General features: G+C 41.0%; 1 protein-coding gene across 1 annotated transcript; it reads right to left on the bottom strand.

The window, feature by feature from the left end:
- Positions 1–10,241: 10,241 nt before the first annotated feature.
- LOC115415785 (frizzled-8-like) lies at positions 10,242–12,370 on the bottom strand. The gene has a single exon (XM_030129422.1). The coding sequence runs from the start codon at positions 12,205–12,207 to the stop codon at positions 10,435–10,437; it is 1,773 nt and encodes a 590-aa protein (XP_029985282.1). The 5' UTR covers positions 12,208–12,370; the 3' UTR covers positions 10,242–10,434.
- Between the last annotated feature and the right edge of the window lie 10,771 nt (positions 12,371–23,141).

Below are 23,141 nucleotides of genomic sequence, written 5' to 3'. Positions count from 1 at the left end.
TAGGAAACACCACTTAATATTTCTTTCCAGTCTATATTCATATTTTTATGAATATTATTCATATTTTTATGAAAAAAATGTCTGTTTTTTTTCAATAGCTTTTCAGTCATGTGACCCAGAGACTCCAAATCAGTCTCAAATTATTAAAATACGGAGGACCTTTAGCAAACACCACTTAATATTTCTTTCCAGTCTGTATTAATATTTTTTTATGAATATTATTCATATTTTTTAATAAAATGTCTCTTTTTCTTCAATAGCTTCTCAGTCATGTGACCCAGAGACTCCAAATCAGTCTCAAATTATTAGAATAAAGAGGACCTTTAGGAAACACCACTTAATATTTCTCTCCAGTCTATATTAATATTTTTTAAGAATATTATTCATATTTTTATGAAAAAAATGTCTGTTTTTTTTCAATAGCTTCTCAGTCATGTGACCCAGAGACTCCAAATCAGTCTCAAATTATTAGAATAAAGAGGACCTTTAGCAAACACCACTTAATATTTCTTTCCAGCCTGTATTAATATTTTTTTATGAATATTATTCATATTTTTTAATAAAAATGTCTCTTTTTCTTCAATAGCTTCTCAGTCATGTGACCCAGAGACTCCAAATCAGTCTCAAATTATTAGAATAAAGAGGACCTTTAGGAAACAACACTTAATATTTCTCTCCAGTCTATATTAATATTTTTATGAATATTATTCATATTTTTTAATAAAAATGTCTGTTTTTTTCAATAGCTTTTCAGTCATGTGACCCAGAGACTCCAAATCAGTCTCAAATTATAAAAATAAAGAGGAACTTTAGGAAACACCACTTAATTTTTCTCTACAGTCTATATTCATATTTTTATGAATATTATTCATATTTTTATGAAAAAAATGTCTGTTTTTTTTCAATAGCTTTTCAGTCATGTGACCCAGAGACTCCAAATCAGTCTCAAATTATTATAATAAAGAGGACCTTTAGGAAACACCACTTAATATTTATCTCCAGTCTATATTAATATTTTTTATGAATATTATTCATATTTTTTAATAAAAATGTCTGTTTTTTTTTCAATAGCTTCTCAGTCATGTGACCCAGAGACTCCAAATCAGTCTCAAATTATTAGAATACAGAGGACCTTTAGGAAACACCACTTAATATTTCTTTACAGTCTATATTAATATTTTTATGAATATTATTCATATTTTTATGAAAAAAATGTCTGGTTTTTTTCAATAGCTTCTCAGTCATGTGACCCAGAGACTCCAAATCAGTCTCAAATTATTAGAATAAAGAGGACCTTTAGCAAACACCACTCAATATTTCTTTCCAGTCTGTATTAATATTTTTTTATGAATATTATTCATATTTTTTAATAAAATGTCTCTTTTTCTTCAATAGCTTTTCAGTCATGTGACCCAGAGACTCCAAATCTGTCTCAAATTATTAGAATAAAGAGGACCTTTAGGAAACACCACTTAATATTTCTTTCCAGTCTGTATTAATATTTTCTTATGAATATTATTCATATTTTTTAATAAAATGTCTCTTTTTCTTCAATAGCTTTTCAGTCATGTGACCCAGAGACTCCAAATCTGTCTCAAATTATTAGAATAAAGAGGACCTTTAGGAAACACCACTTAATATTTCTGTCCAGTCTGTATTAATATTTTTTATGAATATTATTCATATTTTTATGAAAAAAATGTCTGTTTTTTTCAATAGCTTTTCAGTCATGTGACCCAGAGACTCCAAATCAGTCTCAAATTATTATAATAAAGAGGACCTTTAGGAAACACCACTTAATTTTTCCCTCCAGTCTATATTAATATTTTTTATGAATATTATTCATATTTTTTAATAAAAATGTCTCTTTTTCTTCAATAGCTTTTCAGTCATGTGACCCAGAGACTCCAAATCAGTCTCAAATTATTAGAATAAAGAGGACCTTTAGGAAACACCACTTAATATTTCTCTCCAGTCTATATTAATATTTTTATGAATATTATTCATATTTTTTAATAAAAATGTCTGTTTTTTTTCAATAGCTTTTCAGTCATGTGACCCAGAGACTCCAAATCAGTCTCAAATTATTAGAATAAAGAGGACCTTTAGGAAACACCACTTAATATTTATTTCCAGTCTATATTATTATTTTTTATGAATATTATTCATATTTTTTAATGAAAATGTCTCTTTTTCTTCAATAGCTTCTCAGTCATGTGACCCAGAGACTCCGAATCAGTCTCAAATTATTAGAATAAAGAGGACCTTTAGGAAACACCACTTCATATTTCTCTCCAGTCTATATTAATATTTTTATGAATATTATTCTTTTTTTTTTTTTTTACAAAAAATGTCTCTTTTTCTTCAATAGCTTCTCAGTCATGTGACCCAGAGACTCCAAATCAGTCTCAAATTATTATAATAAAGAGGACCTTTAGGAAACACCACTTAATATTTCTCTCCAGTCTATATTAATATTTTTTATGAATATTATTCATATTTTTAATACAAATGTCTGTTTTTCTTCAATAGCTTCTCAGTCATGTGACCCAGAGACTCCAAATCAGTCTCAAATTATTAGAATACAGAGGACCTTTAGGAAACACCACTTAATATTTCTTTCCAGTCTGTATTAATATTTTTTTATGAATATTATTCATATTTTTTAATAAAATGTCTCTTTTTCTTCAATAGCTTTTCAGTCATGTGACCCAGAGACTCCAAATCAGTCTCAAATTATTAGAATAAAGAGGACCTTTAGGAAACACCACTTAATATTTCTTTCCAGTCTGTATTAATATTTTTTATGAATATTATTCATATTTTTTTAATAAAATGTCTCTTTTTCTTCAATAGCTTCTCAGTCATGTGACCCAGAGACTCCAAATCTGTCTCAAATTATTAGAATAAAGAGGACCTTTAGGAAACACCACTTAATATTTCTGTCCAGTCTGTATTAATATTTTTTATGAATATTATTCATATTTTTATGAAAAAAATGTCTGTTTTTTTCAATAGCTTTTCAGTCATGTGACCCAGAGACTCCAAATCAGTCTCAAATTATTAGAATACAGAGGACCTTTAGGAAACACCACTTAATATTTTTCTCCAGTCTATATTAATATTTTTTATGAATATTATTCATATTTTTAATACAAATGTCTGTTTTTCTTCAATAGCTTCTTAGTCATGTGACCCAGAGACTCCAAATCAGTCTCAAATTATTAGAATACAGAGGACCTTTAGGAAACACCACTTAATATTTCTCTACAGTCTATATTAATATTTTTATGAATATTATTCATATTTTTATGAAAAAAATGTCTGTTTTTTTTCAATAGCTTCTCAGTCATGTGACCCAGAGACTCCAAATCAGTCTCAAATTATTAGAATAAAGAGGACCTTTAGCAAACACCACTTAATATTTCTTTCCAGTCTGTATTAATATTTTTTTATGAATATTATTCATATTTTTTAATAAAATGTCTCTTTTTCTTCAATAGCTTTTCAGTCATGTGACCCAGAGACTCCAAATCTGTCTCAAATTATTAGAATAAAGAGGACCTTTAGGAAACACCACTTAATATTTCTTTCCAGTCTGTATTAATATTTTTTATGAATATTATTCATATTTTTTAATAAAATGTCTCTTTTTCTTCAATAGCTTTTCAGTCATGTGACCCAGAGACTCCAAATCAGTCTCAAATTATTAGAATAAAGAGGACCTTTAGGAAACACCACTTAATATTTCTGTCCAGTCTGTATTAATATTTTTTATGAATATTATTCATATTTTTATGAAAAAAATGTCTGTTTTTTTCAATAGCTTTTCAGTCATGTGACCCAGAGACTCCAAATCAGTCTCAAATTATTAGAATACAGAGGACCTTTAGGAAACACCACTTAATATTTCTTTCCAGTCTGTATTAATATTTTTTATGAATATTATTCATATTTTTTGATAAAAATGTCTCTTTTTCTTCAATAGCTTCTCAGTCATGTGACCCAGAGACTCCAAATCAGTCTCAAATTATTATAATAAAGAGGACCTTTAGGAAACACCACTTAATTTTTCCCTCCAGTCTATATTAATATTTTTTATGAATATTATTCATATTTTTTAATAAAAATGTCTCTTTTTCTTCAATAGCTTTTCAGTCATGTGACCCAGAGACTCCAAATCAGTCTCAAATTATTAGAATAAAGAGGACCTTTAGGAAACACCACTTAATATTTCTCTCCAGTCTATATTAATATTTTTATGAATATTATTCATATTTTTAATAAAAATATGAATAATATTCATAAAAAATAATAATATAGACTGGAAATAAATATTAAGTGGTGTTTCCTAAAGGTCCTCTTTATTATAATAATTTGAGACTGATTTGGAGTCTCTGGGTCACATGACTGAGAAGCTATTGAAGAAAAACAGACATTTTTATTAAAAAAATATGAATAATATTCATAAAAAATATTAATATAGACTGTAGAGAAATATTAAGTGGTGTTTCCTAAAGGTCCTCTTTATTCTAATAATTTGAGACTGATTTGGAGTCTCTGGGTCACATGACTGAGAAGCTATTGGAAAAAAAAGACTTTTTTCATAAAAATATGAATAATATTCATAAAAAAATATTAATATAGACTGGAGAGAAAAATTAAGTGGTGTTTCCTAAAGGTCCTCTTTATTCTAATAATTTGAGACTGATTTGGAGTCTGTGGGTCACATGGCTAAGAAGCTATTGAAGAAAAAGAGACATTTTTATTAAAAAATAAGAATAATATTCATAAAAAATATTAATATAGACTGTAGAGAAATATTAAGTGGTGTTTCCTAAAGGTCCTCTTTATTCTAATAATTTGAGACTGATTTGGAGTCTCTGGGTCACATGACTGAGAAGGTATTGAAGAAAAACATTTAGAGCAGTAATTTATTGATAGTCCCTAAGGCGACGGGTTTTGAATGTCCGTCGAATATCCAACCCGCTGCTAACTTCACCTCGGTTGATTCTACATGGTTCCTACTTTATTCTATAAAACCACCATGCAGTAGAAGCGTCAATTTACAAATACAATGAAGTGAAACGAGTAAAAACTCCATAGAAAAAAGCAGACAGTGCTTCAGTCATGTAGACAGTCCACTAAATGGAACTGGGTGAACTTTACCTTTCTTCTTCAGATGTTGCTCCATCAGTCGCTCCTTCGGTCACAAATCCATTCATAAACCTCCAGGGGGGTCATGGAACTGTGGATGTCCGTCTGTTCTACATTTTCCAACTCTACATCTAATCCGTTTTCCACTCCGTTATGCGCTCCGGTTCTCCGCTCCGTGAATCCGCTCTGCTGTGTGCGTCCCCAGTCAGAGTGGCTTATTTTGCGGCCTCTAGGACGGGTGCCCGTGAAATTTTCGCATTGACCCGATAACGTCCATAAAGCACAGAGTCTCAGGTTTCAGAAACTGTTGGAATTTTTCCGATCGGACAAATTATGAAAGAGGTACGGTCATGTGAACTGCGCACTGCATGAAAAGTGGGGTTTTCGTCAGTTAACGTCCCTGTAAATTGCTGTGGAACTTGAAATTAACGCCTACTGGTGGGAATTTGAAGTCACCACAGAAAATTCTCTCTAACTGCCGGGAATTGCCGTGAATTCCCCCCCTCTGGTTAGAGAGCCTTGGCAGTAACCCCTCCCCAGCCCCTTGGGCTATGTGAGGTTTTCATATGTAAATGGTCCTGCTGTGAGGTATACAAATGCAAATGGAGTCGTACATGACACAGCAGTTTACAGTGGAGGTGACACAACAACTCACTGACTTGAACCAGGCAGACACTGGATGAGCCACCAGACTGTGGACCTGAACCACAAAAAGGCTGGAGCACAATCCAAAAATTGTGGTAAGTATATATTCAATTAATTATTACATGTGTGCTATTTAGGTGGGAATTTTATCTTAGTGTGACTTTCTTAGTTAATTGCACAGTGTATGATAGTGTGGTTTGACTGGTGGAACTGATTAAAGTCATGAATGTGTCACATTGACCTGCTGGAACCTGGAGGTGTTTGTTCCTCAAAGTGACTTAGTCTTGTATTATTTTAGGAAGGTGTGCGCCGTCTGCAAAACAGTGAAGGAAACAACAGATGGTATGAACTAGAGCAACGGTAAGATTTTAAAGAGTTTGGATCCATTCTGCTCTATAGAAGTAAATGTATGCCTTTAATGTCTGCTTTTTCTGAACTATTTCTATTTGGTTTTCAGACTGAGCTCACCCACAGTGAAGCAGTGACTGCTCATTTAATGGCAGCTCCAGCTGAAGGTCCAGGCTGGAATGGAGCAGAAAGTGGAGTCCTGTTGATGAAGGAACTTTAATAGTTTGTTGTGTTTTGTTTCTCTATTGTTCTAATCCTATGCATCTATTTTTTTTACTCTTCCTAACTTGTATATTTTAATTCCAGTGGCCTGTAAGACATAAAGAAACAGTCCGATGGAACTACACATACAGCCAACCAGATCTAACAGTCCAGGCAGAAGACATGAACATTTCAGCCCACAGCAGAGAAGAAAGACGGTAAGATTTATAAGAATCTGTGTTTAATCTGAATCTGACACAAACACCACATTCTACTACTGTTAGCCTCACAGTGCAGCACTGATGGTACTTCTGTCTGGACAGCAGCTGGAGGAAAAAGAGGAGGAACTGGACAACAAGGAGGAGATTTATGGAGGGGGATCACAATGGATATGAGGTCTGATGAAGAAGATGGCACTGCTGATGGGACATCTGGGTTGACTGTAAGGCGTCCATCCTTCCAGAGTCTGGAGCTCTAACCTATGAGCTGCACTCTAACACACACTACAGCAGAACCAACACATGTTCTACCACCACAGACACTACAGCAGAACCAACACATGTTCTACCACCACAGACACTACAGCAGAACCAACACATGTTCTACCACCACAGACACTACAGCAGAACCAACACATGTTCTACCACCACAGAAGACTGGACTGGACCACCCTCAGAGAAGATGGCACCAACACTTGTCTGATGTGATGTTTTTAGGTCAAAGATCAAACTTATTTCATAAGTTGTATAAATTACTTTCATAAGTTACAATAAGTTGATAATAGATAAATCAGTTAAAATCTGTTAAAATGCAGTTGGCTTAAGAATTGATAGGAGTGAGATGTCTTCTCCTTAAGGATCTTTGTGTTCGCTGTGCGCTAAGGTTGTATACAGAGTGGGCGCTCTTTTGCTAGAGATGATCTTTGCCGTATATTTGCCGTTCGCTATTTTCTCTGCAGTTAAAGTTCAGAAAAACTCATGTTCGCTAAGTGTGCTCTACTACTGTGTGCCTTGGAAAATATTCTTCTTTGTAAGTGTATATATCTGAAAACAACATTAGGTTCTAGATGTTGGTTGACTGAAACTGTTCTGTGAACGTGTAATGAAGCTAATGTTTATGATATTCAAGCTAGTGATGTGAGTGCATTACGTGTGTAGAGTAATTAATAATAACTGTAATAATAACTGTCTGTTAGTAATTTAAGTTGGATGATAACTGTAATAATAACTGTCTGTTAGTAATTTAAGTTGGATGATAACTGTAATAATAACTGTCTGTTAGTAATTTAAGTTGGATGTATTTTATATGTTGCAGTTACAAAAACGTTTCAGAAAACGTCAAGTAAAGGAGAAGCCCCAGCTCAGAACAGAAAGCCTTGTTTGGACTCTACTGTGTTGTTGTTTGTGGCTGGAGCTGCACAGTCACATGTTGTGAGGACAGCACATCTGACTGAACTGACTGTGGACATTCTAAGTTTGTTTTAATTTGAAAGTGTTGGCACTGTTTTCTTCAATATGTAAATGTGCTTTTTGCATTCTACATTTTATTAAAGCTTGTCCTTATTTTTTAACATGATCTTGGCAGTCGTGTTCTTTCTTAATTGATATTGGTGGTGATGTTTTCAGTATGTGAATTATTACCCTGCAACAATAAATAAATATGTAAATAAATATCTGAATAATAAACATAATAATAACAATAATATTAATATTTTTAATGGATGGGGCATATTATAATGCTGCACAGATGACCAATCACATGTGAGCTGTCCTTTGTGGTAACATCCAATGGGATGCTATAAAAAGAAAAAAAACATCCAATGTGTGTCTCTGTGGTCGGACATGGCAGGCACCAGTGACATTCAAATGTAAATGAGGGTCGTTCACACCTCTGCGAGCTGTTAACCCCCGCACCCGCTCGCCCCCACACCCGCCCTGCTCCTCCTCCCCCGTTGGCTCCGTTTGCGGCAGTTTCCGGCACAGCTGAACTTTTCTGTAAACTCACGATAATTACCGGGAATCTTTGAAGTTGGCGGGCGTTTACGGGGTCGATAATCTAGTTTTTCATGCAGTGGCACATGCAGAGGGCACAGGACTGCAGGTACAGGTGTGTCAGACCTGACTGACCTGTCTGATCCACAATGCAGATCCCAATGCAAAAACTAGTGCGTTATAACGCAATACTTTTGCATTATAACGCAAAAACTATTGCATTATAACGCAATACTTTTGAACTATTGCGTTATAACGCAATACATTTTTTTTCTTCATGTCCCTTCCCAGGCTCTGTACATAAACTCAGAAAAACAGAACAAAAAAAATTTTTTTTCAGAAAACAGTATCTCGTAAGTTCAGAAAAAGAGCCAAATTTAATGTTTTTTTTTAGAAAACAGTATCTCATTAATTTAGAAAAACAGCGCCGATTTTTTTTAAAGTTATTTTTTCTTGTAATTACAAGATAATTATCTCGTTAACTCTGAAAAACAGAGCCGAATTTAATTTTTTGTGTGAATGCAATACGCTTCCGTACTCTCACCCATGTTTGGAATCAAAATATTAATAAACAAAAATGTTTTAAAAAAAGTATAAAATCTAAATAATCCAAATCCTCCTCCTTCTATACAGTTCCTTTTACATGTATAATAGCAGGTTTCAGCCACAGGATGTCACTGTTTCCATTGAACCCAGAGGGTTCAATGTTCAAATAATGACCAGTTCAATGTCCAAATTCAATAAAAGTCTGTTTTATTCTCAAAATAAAAATCTTCTATCAAAGTGGAAATTATACATATTCACAATCTCTTAATTCTTTTATATATTTATGTATATATTTATATATACATACACACATATATACAGATATGTACACTAATAATGATATAAATACACTTTGAATGAACCCGTAAGAGACTGAATTAAGGCACTGGTGATGTAAACCAGGGCTGTCAAACACGCGTCCTGGGGCCAAATGCAACCCCTGGGATGAATTTGTATAAATTCCACAGTCCAGGCTGTGGAACTCATGTTAGTGTGGGTTCCACATCCAGACCAATCTGATCTACAGTCCAATAATAACAGCAGAAGAACCGACAAAAAAGAAGGACTGCAGATTTACTACTGGGTTTGATGGGAAAAAAATAATATTACATTATGTCTGTAAATAATGACAACTGCAAATGTTTGTCTTTGTTTTAGTGCAAAAAATCACATTAAATTGTGAAACTCTTTCCATTTCCAAACTCTCCTGTACCAATAAAATGTGACTAACCTGAACAAATGTGACCAACCTGAAATGTCTGTATTAAATTCAGTCCAGTTTGAACTCTTTTCTTCCTGTTCCTCAGTGTTTAGTGTCTTTGGAGATCTGATCCAGAATGCACATGGACTAATGAGAAGTGGAGGAAGAAGACTGATAAAATTACACTGATTTTACTGAAGAAATGTCCGTTTTTTCTGGTTATTCACATCTTTTTTATTTGGATCGTTTATAAAAGTCAGTGCTTTCATCATTTAATGTTTTTTTTTTTTCACTCACACACAGACATAAATGTGCAGTTGTCATTCTTTCTGGGTTCTTCTGTTCTTATTTGACTGGTTGGGTCCACTGCAGATCAGATCAGACTGAATGTGGAACCTGAAAGAACAGGAGTTGGAGAACCCTGGTGTAAACGAACCCAGAACAGACGAACCCGGAACAGAAGAACCCACAGAGTCTGATGTATAAGACAAACACACCAGTGACAGGTGGTTCTGGGGGTTCTGGGGGTCCGGATGTGTTCTGTTCAGGTCCAGATCAGAGGCTCAGGTTTATCAGTCGCTCATTAATGAGGTCATTACTGATGATGGACAGGCCCCCCCCCCCCCCCCCCCCCCCACCACCACCACCACCACTTTTTTTTTTTTTTCGGACCCGGACCCACTGGGCCGTTGCTCCACATCCACGCGCAGCAGAACTTTGATCCAGACTGGACTTAAACGGACTCTAAACCGGAGACTCCTTGGACCGGGTCCGGGTCAGACTCCTTGGACCAGGTCCGAGTCCGAGTGCTCTGGGCCCAGAAAGGCACCGAACCGGACCCGCGCGTCAGACACGGGACAGGGGCATCTGTTTGGGACAGGACACGGAGCTGGCAGTTCCGGACCTCCAGGTCAGTCCGGTGCTGACGTCACTGTACATGGACCCCCCAGCAGAGGCTTTGGCCCCCCAGCAGCAGCGCGTGCAGAAAGTCCTCCAGGACTCGAAGGTCTTCCCGGACCAGATCCAGGCCCCGGACGTGATCCCGACCAGGAGGCACATGAAGTACCTGAGCATGAACACGGCGTAGTCCGGTCCGGCCCGGTTCGGGTCGGTCCGGCACGTGCAGTTGTGCGTCACCTCCCACGTCAGCCGGTGGTGCTGCTCATAGAAGTAACAGGCCACTATGACGGTGGCCGGTACCGTGTACAGAACCGTGAACACTCCGATCCGGACCATGAGCCGCTCCAGTTTGTCGGTTTTGGTTCCGCCCTGTTTGATGACGCGTCGGATCCGGAACAGCGACACAAACCCGGCCAACAGGAACCCGGTACCGACCAGCAGGTAGAGGAGCAGCGGCGCCAGCACGAACCCCCGCAGGGTCTGCAGGTTCTGGTTCCCCACGTAGCAGATCCCCGCCACCGAGTCCCCGTCCACGGAACTCAGAGCCAGAACCGCCACGGACTTGACGCACGGGATGACCCACGCGGCCAGGTGGAAGTACCGCGCGTAACCGGCGATGGCCTCGTTGCCCCACTTCATGGCGGCGGCCAGGAACCACGTGAGGCTGAGGATGACCCACCAGAGGGAGGAGGCCATGCCGAAGAAGTAGAGCAGCACGAAGACCAGGGTGCACAGACCCGGTACCGGGCTGGAGTAGTGCACGTGCGCCGCGCCGTACGCACGGGTACACGCCACCTGCTCGTGTCCCGCGATCAGTCGGACGATGTATCCCACGGACACGAACATGTAGCAGGCGGACAGGAAGATGATGGGCCGCTCCGGGTACTGGAACCGGTCCATGTCGATGAGGAAGGTGGCCACGGTAACGGAGGTGGACACGAAGCACAGCACCGACCACAGACCGATCCACAGGCCGGTGAAGGTGCGCTCCTCCGGGCTCAGGTACGGGCTGTGGCACGGCACGGCGCAGTTCACGATCTGGCCCGTCTGGACCCGGTTGTACAGCGGGTGTCCGTCGCCTGTCACCGGGACCATGGGCGCGCGGCAGAAGCACCCGGGCTCACACACGGACGCGTGACCCGGGGGCTTATGCTTACCCGGGACCCCCCCTCCGCCTCCGCCGCGGACCCCGTAGCTCTTCTTCCGCGGGTTGTAGGGCTTCAGGGGCCGGTCGGCGGTCGGCTTGGGCACCGCCGGGGCCGCGGTGGTGGTGTGGCTCCGGTTGTAGTCCATGCACAGCGTGTCCCGGTCGCCCTGCTCCGGGAGCAGCTCGCACCTCATCCGGTCGGGCCAGGGGAAGCCGTACTGGCGCATGAGGGGCGCGCAGCCGGCCCGGGCCCGCTCACACACGGCCCGGCACGGCGGCAGCGGCTTCCGGTAGTCGTCCAGGCAGATCGGCGTGTACATGGCGCAGAGGAAGAAGCGCAGGTCCGGGGAGCACCGGATCTCCACCAGCGGCCAGAACTGGTGCACCTCCAGCCCCGCCTCGTCCTGCGTGTCGTGCTTGAACCGGTTGGGCATGTAGGTCCGGTTGTAACCGACGCCTTTGCACAGCGGCACGGTGATCTCCTGGCACCGGAGCTCCACAGCGGCGGCCGCGCGTCCAAGCAGGACCAGCGTCAAGAGCGCGCGCCACGCCGCCGGGACGCGCCGCTCCATCGTGGACTTCGGTGTGGATTCCTCCGCGGGAAAACCGGCAGCGAACTAAGCCGCAGATCAGAGCCGAACTGTCGGACTCATACTAGAGCTGGGTCCGGTCCGGTCCGGTTCACCTCCACATGCACTATAACGCACCTTCAGTGTGCCTTTGTGTCTGCGCTGCACCGGCTGTTCCACGGCTGGGGGCTGCGCGTGGGCTTTTATAGGAGGGGGGGGGGGGACACGCCCCCACGCATGGGTGGGAGGGTGTGTGTGTGTGTGTGTGGGGGGTTATTAAGGCAATAAGGGCTGCTTCTTTACGTCTTTATTTAAAGTGTTCGCTCTGGAGGAGACCACACTACCACACACACATACACACACACACACACACACACACACACACACACACACACACACACACACACACACTGTCAAACTCATGTTAGTTCAGTTCCACATTCAACTAAATTTGATCTGCAGTTGACCAAACCAGTCAAATGTATATATTATTATGTTATTATGTGTGAACTCCAAACTTTTCTCTGTTTTAGAGTGAAAAAAGTAAATTTACATAATGAAAAGGTTTATATCCACAAACTATCCTTTCAAATGATGTGAATAACATGAACAAACTGAAAAAATCAGTGTAATTTCAACACTATTCTGCCTCAGTTTATCATTTCCACATGTTCATTAGAACTGACAGATCACAGTGGATCTACAAACACACAAAACATTTAATACAGTGGTTCTTAACCTTGTTGGAGGTACTGAACCCCACCAGTTTCATATGCGCATTCACCGAACCCTTCTTTATTAAAAAATAAAATATGATTTTTTTCCAAATTCAAGACACAGGTATATGTTTTACTGGTGCACAAAATGAACCGTGCATTAACATCACTGTGTTCAAAGAACAAAACCAATACAGTGCATGAACTTACAACAAATTCCATACCTTTTCACAAAGACATGACCTTTTTTAATTCTACCACACTGAAATGGTTTTAATTTTTGTATTCCAATAATGAACTTATTGTATTTATGCTATTTATCATTTTTAACATTTTAACACACACCCATCACCTAATTTCCATCAGGCTACAATAATAATGAACATTTACTGTAAATCAGTGTGACTTCTGCTGTTGCCTTTGACAGACCAGTTCAGAAATGCGTGGCTTCACCTTGGCAGGTGCCACTCTCTTGTCATTTTCACAGCAAAGTCTGTTCCTTTTCTTCGTTTTTATGTCCAGCATCCTTATTACGGCACTAGCTCGGCTTTAGTGTAATACGATTTCTCCACCCGCGACGGTGCGTCGGTCGTCACGTGATTGTAACTGACCAGTGCAGTGACCGAAAATGTAAACAAACGCTACACATGGCTGCCTCCGTGGTTAACAGGAAGTAGCAAAAGTCATAACAACGATGTGGAAAATACTCAAATAATTCATCGTCAGACGAGTGGAAGAGATTATAAACACTTCCGGATTGTGTTGTAGTGCTATAAGCAACAACAATACACCGCGTATATTGGATGTCAATCAGAGAAAGAGTCTCTGAAGCCGTTTGTTTACATACACGGACCTAGCCCAACACACACACCCGACTAATGAGTCGAGTGTGTGTCTGGACCTCCGCCGAACCCCTGAGACTGACTCACCGAACCCCTAGGGTTCGATCGAACTCAGGTTAAGAACCACTGATTTAATAACAGACAGAATATTGGTACAATTGGACTGACTTCTGTTCAGACATTTCAGGTTGTTCAGATTATTCACATTTTTTTGCGAATTTCATCTTTGTTTTAGTGTAAATACATGAAAATCTTTACATTTCCAAACAGAAACATTGTCAGTTGTCATTATTTCTGTTCTTCTGATAGTATTTGACTGGTCCTGCCCACTGCAGACTGAACTGGTCTGAATGTGGAACTGAACTAAAAGGACTGCTCATTTCTTCAGTGAAATTTTTGCATTTCACAAATTCATCCCCAGGCCTGGACTGGACCCTTTGGTGGGCCGGACTGGACCCTTTGGTGGGCCAGACTGCACCCTTTGGTAGGCTGGACTGGACCCTTTGGTGGGCCGGACTGCACCCTTTGGTAGGATGGACTGGACCCTTTGGTGGGCCGGACTGGACCCTTTGGTGGGCTGGACTGCACCCTTTGGTAGGCTGGACAGGACCCTTTGGTGGGCCGGACTGCACCCTTTGGTAGGCTGGACTGGACCCTTTGGTGGGCCGGATCTGGGCCCTGGGACGCATGTTTGACACCTGTACCCTGACCGATCCAGGTCTGAGCCGGTTCCTGTTCGCTCCTGTGTTTTGAAGGGTTATTATGGTCTGTTCTGTGGCTGGACTTAAACCAGTCCAGATCTTAAACTGGTCCAGTCTTAAACTGGTCCAGGTCTGAGCCAGTTCCTGTTCGCTCCTGTGTTCACGGACACATTTCAAACTGGTTTTATTCTCATTTTTCATCACGTTTAATGATGCGCGATGCGTTCAGGGACACTGGGTCATCCCAGTCCTGCCGTCCCTCCAGTTTCAGTGTTTCCTCGATCTGCGTCCACAAGGACATTCCAATGTTTCTGTTGGATTCACACACTCCCTTCTGCGTGTGTGTTTGTGTGTGTGTGTGTCCAGGGAGGTTCATGTGGTCTTGTTAGCCCACAGTAGGGGGTTGTCTTGGTGTGAAGGGCGGGGGGGGGGTCGGGGCTTCCATTACTCCCATTCAGTGTTGGGCAAATTACTTTTAAAAAGTAATTAGTTATAGTTACTACTTACTTTCCCCCAAAAGTAATTGAATTAGTAACAGAAGAGCCAGGTGGCTGGTACTGAACCGGACCCAGACCCAGCAGAGCTGGTGCCTGGTCCTGAAATAGACCCAGACCCAGCAGGGCCGGAGCCTGGTCCTGAACTGGACCCAGACCCAGCAGGGCTGGAGCCTCAGTTTCAGCCGGTCCCAGTGGAACCTGACTGATAGTCAGAGCCTCAGCCCCCAACTGTCCACTTGGCCTCCCGCCTTCTGTGTGCCATGGTGATAGTGGGTTTAGGGTTACCCCCAGCCCCCCCTTGGCCCCTTCAGCCCCCCTCTCGCCCCCCCGGCCCCCTGCATACCACATTTAAAAGGCTGCAAATGGAATTAGTGCATCTGTTTACAAGTCAATTTGTGCATTCTGTGAGCGGCCCCCCCTCAGCGCTCCTCTGGGGGAATCCCCCCCCGATCATTCCCCCTGATTCTCCCAGGGCTCTCAAAGTTCATAATGCCAAAGCTAAAGACAAGGGGGGGGCAGGGTCTCACACACAGAGTTACTGAGGCATGCTGGGAAACGCAGAAATGTTTGTCTTTGTGTTCTTCTGCTGGGAAGTCTGGACTAAAGAGGTTCTAGAACCCAGTCCATTCATTCGTACATAGAACCATTTATACTTTAGAACCATTTATACCATAGAACCATTAAGAACCATTTATACCATAGAACCATTTAGAACCATTTAGAACCATTTATACCATAGAACCATTTAGAACCATTTATGCTATAGAACCATTTAGAACCATTTATACCTGTCGTCGGTAGGCCTATTGGTTAGTGGCACGGAGGAACAGAGCAGAGCTGAGGCAGCATGTCCAGGTGCAGACCAAAGTTTCTTTTATTCGTTTTCATCCAACATGCAGGAAAAAAAAAATTTTACAAAAAAGACACTGGTAAGAAGTGAAACTGCTGTCAGTGTAAAGCGTCTTCCACATCCAGTCCAGTCCAGTCCAGTCCACACACAATGAAAAAGAGCAGCCTTTTCTAGGCAGGCCTATCCCCCAGCCTATCCTATTCTGGCAATACAGGTAGGTTTACCATCCCCCCCAATTAATTATTTAAAGATTAAAAATTCCCCAACAGTTCCCCCATTTACAACACTAACAACATATAAAAATATATACTTTATTAGATCAACAATGAACAATTTTAAAATATCTATAAGATAATTTTAATAAATCCTTCAATTAAAACACCCCTGCAAATCCAGAACCAATGGTCCCTCCCAGAACCTTCTTAAATGTGCTCCGGCCCCCCGGGGACTCTTTCGGCCGGAACACCTGGGACCAGACACAAAAGACACAGGTCAGTGAATTCACACAGTGAAGTCCATCTACAAATGGACCAACTCTTTTTCCTCCACTTTCAGAACATATCGCCACCAAGACCGACACAACAAACAATAAACACTTTAAAACAGAATGTGCGTGTCTTCTTATTCTGTAATGGACTGGCTACATTACAATACCATAGAACCATTTATACCATAGAACCATTTAGAACCATTTATAACATAGAACCATTTAGAACCATTTATAACATAGAACCATTTATACCATAGAACCATTTAGAACCATTATACCATAGAAACATTTAGAACCGTTATACCATAGAAACATTTAGAACCATTTCTACCATAAAACCATTTAGAACCATTTAGAACCATTTATACCATAGAACCATTTATACCCATTTAGAACCATTTATACCATAGAACCATTTTGAACCATTTAGAACCATTTATACCATCGACAGGTGGAGCCCTGTTCTGAACACAGCCCTGGTCCATATGGACCCACAGGACCCTGTTCTGAGCACAGTCCTGGTCCAGCCCTGGTCCATGTGGATCCTTTGGGTCTTTGTCTTTCAGCCATAATGTGGTCTGTCCCTGTGGGTCTCATTTATTTCTTTATTTCTTTGGTTTATTTGACAGGGACAGACACAACTGGAACCCAGCAGTCCCATGCATGGGTTAGGGTTAGGATTAGCCCATGGGTTAGGGTTAGGATTAGCCCACGGGTTAGGGTTAGGGTTAACCCATGGGTTAGGGTTAGGATTAACCCATGGGTTAAGGTTAGGGTTAGGGTTAACCCATGGGTTAGGGTTAGGGTTAGGGTTAAGGTTAGGGTTAACCCATGGGTTAAGGTTAGGGTTAACCCATGGGTTAGGGTTAACCCATGGGTTAAGGTTAGGGTTAACCCATGGGTTAGGGTTAGGGTTAACCAATGCATGTATCAGAATGCTTAGAGTAGAAGCTCGGGTCCCTAGATGGGCTTTCATGAAAAGTTCAAATACAGAGAGGAATGGAGAGACAATGAGCTTTACTGTCCAAAACTGTGGTTTAGGAAAGAAAAGAATCAGGTTAAAACAAAGAAACAGAGAAACATGATAAAGCATTAAACACGAGGACACTGCTGTTTCTGCCACATCCACTTTTTGGAAGTTTTTTGAATAAACCTAAGCTTCTCAAAGATTTTATTTCAACGGACAGAAGGTTCCACAGATAAGAAGGTTCCACATATTAGAAGGTTCCACATATTAGAAGGTTCCACAGATAAGAAGGTTCCACATATTAGAAGGTTCCACATATTAGAAGTTTCCACAGATGAGCTCCTTCCAGAGAGAATGCAGAGCGAGCAGAGGCAGTTTTTCTGGAAAGCACCTGCAGTCTGCATTTGAGGACCTGGTGACCCTGATCCAGCTGTAGTCCTGTCCCTGTGGGTCTCATTGGTCCAGCTGTAGTCCTGTACAGACCAGAGGGACCAGGGCCCTGGAGCTCCAATCAACAGGGTCCAGGTCTGGGTTTTAACCAGTCCTGCTGTCAACGGGGCCATTCTGAGACTGGAAACAGTGACGAGGTGGGACATACAGCCCCACTGAAAGCCTTTAGTGTTCTATTAGTGTTCTGTTAGTGTTCTATTAGTGTTCTATTAGGGTTCTGTTAGTGTTCTATTAGTGTTCTGTTAGTGTTCTATTAGTGTTCTGTTAGTGCTTCATTACTGTTCTGTTAGTGTTCTATTAGTGTTCTGTTAGTGCTTCATTAGTGTTCTGTTAGTGTTCTATTAGTGTTCTGTTAGTGCTTCATTAGTGTTCTGTTAGTGTTCTATTAGTGTTCTGTTAGTGCTTCATTAGTGTTCTGTTAGTGCTTCATTAGTGTTCTGTTAGTGCTCTGTTAGTGTTCTATTAGTGTTCTGTTAGTGCTTCATTAGTGTTCTATTAGTGTTCTGTTAGTGTTCTATTAGTGTTCTGTTAGTGCTTCATTAGTGTTCTGTTAGTGTTCTATTAGTGTTCTGTTCGTGTTCTGTTAGTGCTTCATTAGTGTTCTATTAGTGTTCTGTTAGTGTTTTATTAGTGTTCTGTTGGTGCTTCATTAGTGTTCTATTAGTGTTCTGTTAGTGTTCTATTAGTGTTCTGTTAGTGCTTCATTAGTGTTCTGTTAGTGTTCTATTAGTGTTCTGTTAGTGTTCTGTTCGTGTTCTGTTAGTGTTCTGTTAGTGCTTCATTAGTGTTCTATTAGTGTTCTGTTAGTGCTTCATTAGTGTTCCATTAGGGTTAGAGTGTGGAACAGTGTGGGTTAGGGTTAGTACCTGGAGGATCCACACATTCCATGGGAAGGTGATGAGTTGACAGAACTGAGCAGAGGCCTCCACCCACCCACCCACCTGGCCACGCCCACCTCCCACCCCCTAACCCCCGCCCACCCATGCACACTGACGGGATGGCAGTAAACTGAGAACACTGGTACCCCTCCCAAAACAGACAGCACTGACTTATGGGGGTGAACAGGGGTCAGCTGGGGGTGGGGGTGGGGTGCTGGGGAGAGACTGCCAGGCCTTAAAGAGGTCTGCAGTTCTACCATGGACTTTAGAACATTCTTTGTGGGTAAATGTTCTGTATCCCAGTTTCCATCCGTTCTATCATGGTAATAAAATCCTGCTGCAGACTCACATGGGTTAGGGTTAGGCCTTCAGATCCTGGGTTAGGCCTTCAGATCCTGGGTTAGGCCTTCAGATCCTGGGTTAGGCCTTCAGATCCTGGGTTAGGGTTTGTGGTTTCCAAACTGTTCCGTCAGGATCTTTCAGTCTTTCCATTCAGTCCGTTGCAGATGTCTGTAGTCACATGATCAGTCTGTAGTCGCATGATCTTTCTGTGGTCACATGATCAGTCTGTGGTCACATGATCAGTCTGTAGTCGCATGATCAGTCTGTGGTCACATGATCAGTCTGTAGTCAGATGATCAGTCTGTAGTCAGATGATCAGTCTGTAGTCACATGATCAGTCTGTAGTCACATGATCAGTCTGTAGTCACATGATCTTTCTGTAGTCACATGATCAGTATGTAGTCACATGATCTTTCTGTAGTCACATGATCAGTCTGTGGTCACATGATCAGTCTGTAGTCACATGATCAGTCTGTAGTCACATGATCTTTCTGTAGTCACATGATCAGTATGTAGTCACATGATCTTTCTGTAGTCACATGATCAGTATGTAGTCACATGATCAGTCTGTTTTCAGACTCCTCCTACATTCATACAGATGCTTTTTCATTCCTGTCCTCCCATTGGCTCAGCTGCAGAGGTTGAGGGTCATGTGTTCATGTTGTAGTTTTTGTCCTTGTCCTATTTCCCGCCGGTGTGTTCTACGGCGTTCAGCCCCTGAACTCGGTTCCAAAGGTCACAGACGCTGACACCCCTTTTCTGTTCTGCTCATGGCGCAGACCAGTGGCGATTTCTCATAGACTGCAGTGGAAGCCCGGCTTCCCCTAGAATTATGAAAATTAAATGGTTAAATATGTACGGATGTGTTGACATTTTCTTGACTACAAATGTGTTAGAACGCGTTCATCTCACAGATGAGTTCGTTCAGAATCAGCTTTATCACAAACCAACAGACTGGATGTTGTTCACTTCTCCTCCATTCCGTGTCTGTGTTTCTCATTCCATCTCTGCTCAGTGCATTTGTCCGTAGGCGCTCAGCGTCCATGCACTTCAATGGGACTGAGTGGAACAGTTTTTTTCATTGCCTCAAAACTGGACGGTAACTGGATAAATGCCACAATGTTGTCCCGCCCCCAGACGCCGGGCGTCTCTGGGGGTGAATGGAGCTGTGGGCAGAGCTCGGCCGGGCTGGATGCCAGAATCCCACGTGCTGATTGGAGGATCAGTCAAAAGGCTGAATCCCGTTTGACTGACAGCTATTTTGAGATCTACTCCTTCACTGACACAGTTCAGTTTAATACAGTAAATAACTAATACTGTAAATAACCTGACAATTTTTTTTAATGTAAGCTGACAATGAGCTTCCCATGTCTGAAAGACCAGCAGCCGCCACTGGGCACAGATGCTCCAAACCCCTAAACACAGAAAGGGTTAGGGGATTAGGGTTAGGGTGTTAGGGTTAAGGTTAGGGTTTATACCGAACAGTGCACAAACATCTGGTCCTGCCCAGACAACAACCCACTAATCTGCTCCAAACTGGGAACTGTTTAGTTACCATGGTAACCCAGTGTGTTGTTTGGCCCTTCAAATTGATGGCTATTTGAAGACAATCTGTGCGTTTCCATGACAACTGTTCTTCCTGGTTTAATCTGATTACAGGTTGGATCCTATTTCAGATGTCCATGTAAACACCTTATTCCAGTTGAAACAGAAAAGTTCAGATTAAATTTAAACCTGATTAAAGTCAGTGGTTTAATCCTCTTTTAACTGCGCTCTAAATTCTTCCTGGACATGTAAAGCCTTTATTCCGTTTGGACTTTATTCCTTCCATTCTGCACATGCTCAGTGTCTTGTCCTGTGGCGATGACGCACACATTCTGCGCTGGTGGAAGAATCTGCACTGCAGTGTAGTCTTCCCAAAGCGTTCCAGTGGAATATTCTGATGGGATCTACCAGCCTGGAAAACCCTGAAGGAACAGTTCAACACTGGCTTTGGATTCATTCATTTGTCCTGAACTAATGACTTCCACAAGTGGGACAAACAGTTTGAACTGCAGCCCTAACGTTAGCTTAGCTTAGCCTAGCTTAGCATAATGACTTCATTCCTCTGCTCAGACGTAGCCAGGCTTTTGATTGTGATGATTTTTGAGGTGATTTGTAGTATTTTAGGAGTGATTTGGGTCAGTTCAGTTCTCCCTAATCATTCCTTTAGTCCGCTGGGGTCAATATGATCACAAACTGAGGCTCAGATCATGGTCATGTGACTTACTGCAGGAAGAAAATCTGGGAAATAAAAACTAATGCAAAGCTAAAACGCTAAAGCAAAGCTAATTTAGCGCATGCATCCCTTCAACAAAAAGATTTTCCTACTTCCGTCAACACAACAGTCCACAGATTGTATGAGTGCAGTAAGTCGCAGATCTAAAGAAATAATTAGAGAGAATCGGATTTCACAAAATCACTGAGAAAAGACGACAGATCACCTTTAAAAAACTGGATATGTGTGACCATGGAAATGCAGTGACTATGCTAAGCTAAGCTAACAGAAGGGCTAAGCTAAGCTAACAGAAGGGCTAAACTAAGCTAACAGAAGGGCTAAACTAAGCTAACAGAAGGGCTAAACTAAGCTAACAGAAGGGCTAAGCTAAGCTAACAGAAGGGCTGCCAGAACCCAATAAACGTTTGTCATGTAAACCTTCATTCAGGTTTCACATTTTCATGGAAACAGAGGAGAAAGGACTTTAGTTCCGAATTAATTTCTTCTGGAAAAATAAATTGAATTTAAAAAACATCATATAACTGTACCCATTAGGATTTAAAGGAGTGTTTACACTGCAGGAGAGAGATGCACAGTGTTTGACATGGATGTAGGTTCAGGTCTTCATGGAGGACATGTGCTGTCAAAACCATCTGGACACTAAACTTACCAGAACACTTTGTGGTCTTACGTCCTATTGCATGGACTTCTGAGGTCCATCTGCATTCCTCCCTGACCCTAACCCTAACCCTAACCCTGATGCTAACCCTAACCCTCCCTGGGTGCGTTCTCTGGTTTTCTCTCCACAAACACCAGTGGAGTCTTTCAGCATCTTCAGCTGGTGTTTGTTTGGCAGAAACGCCGTGGGCTTTCACTCTTAGAGGCGTCTTTCAAAACAAATGCATCAGTTTTTCTCTGGGGACGTTCCTTCTCTAGGCAGGTGTTTCTGTTTTAAAAGCTGCTTTTCAAACCTTCTTATCTATGACTTCTACTTCTTCCTCTGCTGAATGAAGAACAAAGTGAAGATTTAAATGATCAAGAAGTACCACGAGAAGGATTTGTTTTTCTTGAATTGTCAAAAAAGTTTCCACCCAGTGCCAGTGCAGACATTAATTTTTCAAATTAATGTCTGCAACCGCTACAACACAGATGACAAACATGTGGCCCGGGGGCCAGATATGGCCCACCAAAGGGTCCAGTCCGGCCCCTCGGATGAATTTGTCAAAATGCAAAAATTACACTGAAGAAATGAACAATCAAGGATGTTAAAATCATTTTAGGTAATTTCAATCTAAAGTGGGTCAGGCCAGTAAAATACTAACATAATAGCCTATAAATAATGAAAACCATTTTTTTCCTCTTTTGTTTTAGTGTAAAAACAGTAAAATTACACAAATGTTTACATTTACAGATTAGCCTTTTACAAAAAATGTGAATAACCTGAACAACAATGTTGTAATTATGTGGAATTTGAACAATATTCTGCCTGTTATTAAATATTGTGTGTATTTGTAGATAAACTGTGATCTGTACATTGTGATTCACATGTATAAATGATAAACTAAGGCGTAATATTGTTAACATTGCAATTATTTTTCTTAAGAACTTTCAGGTTGTTCATTTTTGTTCATGTTATGTTCAAGTGCAGTTCATACATGGAAACATTTTCATTAAGGAATTTTGCTTTTTTCACTCAAAAACATAGAGAAAACTTTGGAGTTGACATTACTTATCAGTTCTTATCCTATGATTTATATTATTTTACTGGTCCGGTCCACTTCAGATCATATTAGGCTAATGTGGAACTGAACTAAAATGAGTTTGACACCCCTGCTCTACAATTACATATTTTATGTATTTTTCATTGAATGCAATAAAATCTGAGACAGAACTCCAAGTGCAAATTTCTTGGTTATGAAAAAATTAACTTATTGACAGTTAATTATA

The sequence above is a fragment of the Sphaeramia orbicularis genome, unplaced genomic scaffold (assembly GCF_902148855.1).
Source record: "Sphaeramia orbicularis unplaced genomic scaffold, fSphaOr1.1, whole genome shotgun sequence".
NCBI lineage: Eukaryota > Metazoa > Chordata > Actinopteri > Kurtiformes > Apogonidae > Sphaeramia > Sphaeramia orbicularis.
This window is presented reverse-complemented; position numbering and strand designations above follow the sequence as displayed.

What these genes read in the sequence shown, in the direction of transcription:
- LOC115415785 (XM_030129422.1), bottom strand. Translation starts at nt 12,207, where the DNA reads ATGGAGCGGCGCGTCCCGGCGGCGTGGCGCGCGCTCTTGACGCTGGTC.